This window comes from Cynoglossus semilaevis, chromosome 14 (assembly GCF_000523025.1).
Source record: "Cynoglossus semilaevis isolate Cse_v1.0 chromosome 14, Cse_v1.0, whole genome shotgun sequence".
Classification (NCBI taxonomy): domain Eukaryota; kingdom Metazoa; phylum Chordata; class Actinopteri; order Pleuronectiformes; family Cynoglossidae; genus Cynoglossus; species Cynoglossus semilaevis.
This window is the reverse complement of record NC_024320.1, coordinates 2,248,427-2,252,415: the sequence shown is the minus strand read 5'-3', so window position 1 is coordinate 2,252,415 and position 3,989 is coordinate 2,248,427. Positions and strand designations below refer to the sequence as shown.

The window sequence follows — 3,989 nt, the reverse complement described above, 5'->3', positions numbered from 1 at the left end:
TTCGGTCCATAGATCAAATGAGTCATCTGCATACAAGCCTCCAGTGGAGAATTTCACACGGTGCCATTTCATCCTAGGCGTTTTTTTTCTCATAATATTGTGAATGAGTGCCCATTCTGTGAACTATCCAAGAATGTTTTTCACATTTTTACTGATTGGCATGTCTTTTAAATGTTTTAACTGATGTTGTAACTGTGTGTTTAACAGTTCTACACCAACTGTAAACAAAGTGTTAATTTAAAAATCAAATTGTCTTGTGTGGCAGGTGAACTAATATTTGAACAAATAATGTTTCAACATTTGAACCGAAATTAATGTATATGTATGCTCTACAGTTTTTACACCTACTGTTAATAGAGTTATTTTAAATTTTTGGTAGTAGGATGTTTTAGAACCTCAGAATAACCAACTTAGCAGGTATGAGATACAGAGAAATAAACAGCCACATTCAGGGGCCCCGCCTAGTGGCGTCCATGCTTAATGATGTTTTGATCATTTTTTGGCTAATTTTTGTACACTATTTTAAAAGAAATTTGTGTTTAATTAATCCTAATTGTGTTTGTGATAATGGACCAGATTTCACAGTTGTAGTTTATAGATTTCTTTTAATGTCATGATGGTCCTGGACCAAATATCAGGTATTTTGACCTTAGTGCACAGTAGACCATGACAACCAACAAAGTCAGACCCAGGGCTCGTGAATAGAAGAGTTTTAATGCGATTTTAAGGATTAAGGAAAAGATTATCATGAAGTTTGTTTTATAATCACATAGATCAGATTTGCTGTGTCAGGAGAAGATAATTATCCACTAAAGTGATTTAAAAGACCATTCGGGTCTTTGACTCTGTATGACTCAGTGCTGCATTATCCATGTGGGGATCACAGGACACACCCTCTGATGTACTCGCTCAGGTCTCGGCCCTGGCAGTGAACACGCCATGCCACCCTGAAACAATCAAGAAATGTCTCATAAAAAAAGAAATCAGTTCAGTTGTTTTAAGATCACAAAATTTCGACTAACCATGCACTTAGGCCTTGAGGATCTTGAACAACCCTTTTGGCGCATCTGATCGATGCAGAGACACTGCTGCGTAGAGCTGTGATGACAACAGGAGGCTACACATAAAAACCCAAGCAACTGTAATGGATGTCATCATCAACATGTTGTAGGCTGAGCCTCATTACTTTCACAAGCGACGTTGCAGGCATTTGAGGTGGTTGTCGTTCTATCGTCACACCACCAACGACTGTTTATCTGGAAGATTCCGTAGTCAGTGGATCCATCACGGTTGTGGTTAATGGCGTTGGTGTTAAAGTGTGATTCCCAGTTAGTCAGACAGACCCCTGCACACACACAAATTTTTCCAAATTGAGAAGTGCTGCCAAAAAAAAAACAAGGAAGGCGACATCTCTTCCATTTGCCAAAAGGAAGAAAAATTAAATAGTTATGAGTGGCAATCTCTCACTTGTAATACCAGCATCAATTCTAGGTGCCCAAATACTGTACCTGTTGTAACCTGTGTTACTTGACTATTGACGTTACTCACAGTTGGGGAGGCTGATGCCATGAAATCCGTCCATCCCTTGACTTTTCAGCAATTTCGCCCAGGTACAACGCTCGTAGACGACAGCACTGGAGAGTGCCACCAGGAGGAGAAGCACCACACCCTTAATGATCATAATGCTGAGTTCCTAAGAACAGTCTTCACTGGAACAGTAACCCTGAATACTGGAGCAGGATGGTCTTTGCCCTGCTGTTGAAGTACTGTTTTCATCAATCCCTGTGATGTAATTTAGTTATACTTCCTGTTTTTCAAGGAGAACTTCTTTTTTTTAGAGTTCGCCCAGTTGTTGTGATTCCCCCTTTGTCGACTGCTGCTGCGGTTCCACTTCTCCATTCCTGTAACAGAATGAAAAATAACTGTGCTGTGACTTAACACGAAAGTGCAAATAAAAGTAAAAGTTTCAGTTCTGTAAAGTCAGTGTATTTATTTTAAAAAAAATGTACTCTTACATTTCATATTGATGGACAAATCGTATTTCGGTTCAAACTGCTAACCACAAAAATTCAGTTTTACTCAAATAGTGCTATGCAAACCCCATAGGCTTCCATCAGGAAATATGTTTCTAATTTTTTCTGTTCTTTAGTAATGTGTCGTGAAGAACAATGTTTTTGACGCTGATATTTTTTGCTTTAGTGACACATTAAACATCTGAAACGTGGTTTCCAGTTAAACAGCAAAAGCAACACTAAGAAAGGGCTTTTGATAGCAAAACAATAATTTATTCACAAATATATGTAGTTTATACTCTGCTATGCAAAATAACACTGCTGCCACCAAGTGGATCAGTTCGTTAGTGCATCTGTTTTACAGGCCTGATATTTATTGACAAGCGTCGTCGGATCGTTCCCCGCCTCACACAATTGACGTATATAGACGTCAATGGCAGCCAATGACGAGCTCTATCTATCTATCCATCTATCTATCTATCTATCTATCTATCTATCTATCTATCTATCTATCTATCTATCTATCTATCTATCAAGTATTTTTCTAGTTTAAGTATTTAAACTAGGAATAAAACCTGTACAATTAACATAATTATTCAGAAAAATACAACATATAAAATGAGCCTCTTTATGCATTTTTACCACCATCACCTAATAAAATAGGCAACACATTCTTGTCATGCTCCTTCTAAACCCCAGCTGAATGAAACCACGACTGTGTGAAAGCAGGAGCTGATGTGTTGTTGACAGGAAATGACAGCTGATGCTGCTGTGCGTTGTGTCACTGCCCTGAAGTCTGAAGTCTCGCAGGTTAATGAACAGATAATGTAACGATGCAGATGCGGTGCATGTACACAAACAACAATAAACAGAACAGAATCACTAATATCTAATATATAAAGGTAAATAAATACACACCAGTAGCTAGAACATAGTCAAGATAAAGGTTTGACGTTAAAACAAAATACCTAGGTGTGCAAAAAAGAATTATTGTAAAGTAAATAAAAAACAAACAAACAATAATTTAACAGTTAAATAAATCCATGTCTGGTTTAAAGTTTTTCAACATAGCTTTGGTAAAAACAGTAAAGGTTAGCCAGAAATACAGAAGGAAAAATTGTGCCTGATAATTTAAGTGACTTTGTTTATTATTGCTAAATAGTTTGTTATGTGATCTTACAACAAAACTCTTGAGATTTCATTAAGATGTGGCTGGTGAAGAGTGACAATGATAAATGTGAAGCCAGTGAGCGGCCTGTCCACAGCCAATTAGACCAGACCCTTAATCTGCTCTTAATGTACCATCCAAGTTGTACAGAATTGACTAGAGAACGTGTTGTATCAGTAACTTTGGAACGTGAAGTATTTGTACATTACGCGTGTATATACAGTGGAACCTCAAGATACGAGCATAATCCATTCCAGGATCAAGCTCTTAACTCAAGGTGCTCATAACTTGAATCATTTTTTCCCATAAGTAATAACAGAAAAAAAAAATGAATCCGTTCCAGCCCTCTAAAAAACTCCCTTATTAGTGCTAACACAAAAATTATATGTGATATAAAATAAAATGTGGTAACGTACCTTACACGTACACTACGTAACTTACATTAACTTAACATAAGTATTTCTTTTACTTTTCTATTTTTTTATTAATTAATTTATGGGGGGTTTTTTTGTTTGTTTTGTTTTTCGATTTGTATTCTTTGTTTAGCGGGCACCACGCTTATATATATGGACAATTTCATGCTTTATTTCCATGGTCATCGTGCGTTACTTCTTCTCACTACCATCCTTACCACTCACTCTCTTAGGACTTAGGACAGAGTGCTCTGAATGCTCGGCCACCTAGCTTCAGTGTCTGTAAGCGTGCTCATATCTCAAATCTTTACTCATATCAAAGATTTGCTCGTATCTGAAATCTCGTATGTCGAGACGCTCATATCGCGAGGTTCCACTGTATTAGTATATTATAAG

General features: G+C 37.2%; 1 protein-coding gene across 1 annotated transcript; it reads right to left on the bottom strand.

The window, feature by feature from the left end:
* Nucleotides 1-695: 695 nt before the first annotated feature.
* On the bottom strand, nt 696-1,752 carry lyz (lysozyme). The gene is made up of 4 exons (XM_008324363.3): nt 1,549-1,752; nt 1,187-1,345; nt 1,023-1,098; nt 696-947 (listed from the first exon to the last, which is right to left on the bottom strand). The coding sequence occupies exons 1-4, from the start codon at nt 1,679-1,681 to the stop codon at nt 881-883; spliced, it is 435 nt and encodes a 144-aa protein (XP_008322585.1). The 5' UTR covers nt 1,682-1,752; the 3' UTR covers nt 696-880.
* Nucleotides 1,753-3,989: the final 2,237 nt, after the last annotated feature.

Bases quoted from the DNA above. Each gene is read 5' to 3' on its own strand.
- lyz (XM_008324363.3), bottom strand. From the start codon at position 1,681: ATGATCATTAAGGGTGTGGTGCTTCTCCTCCTGGTGGCACTCTCCAGT. The intron at 1,346-1,548 runs GTGAGTAACGTC...GTGTGTGTGCAG, and splicing joins TGGCATCAGCCTCCCCAACT to GGGTCTGTCTGACTAACTGG. The intron at 948-1,022 runs GTTAGTCGAAAT...TGATTGTTTCAG, and splicing joins CCTCAAGGCCTAAGTGCATG to GGTGGCATGGCGTGTTCACT.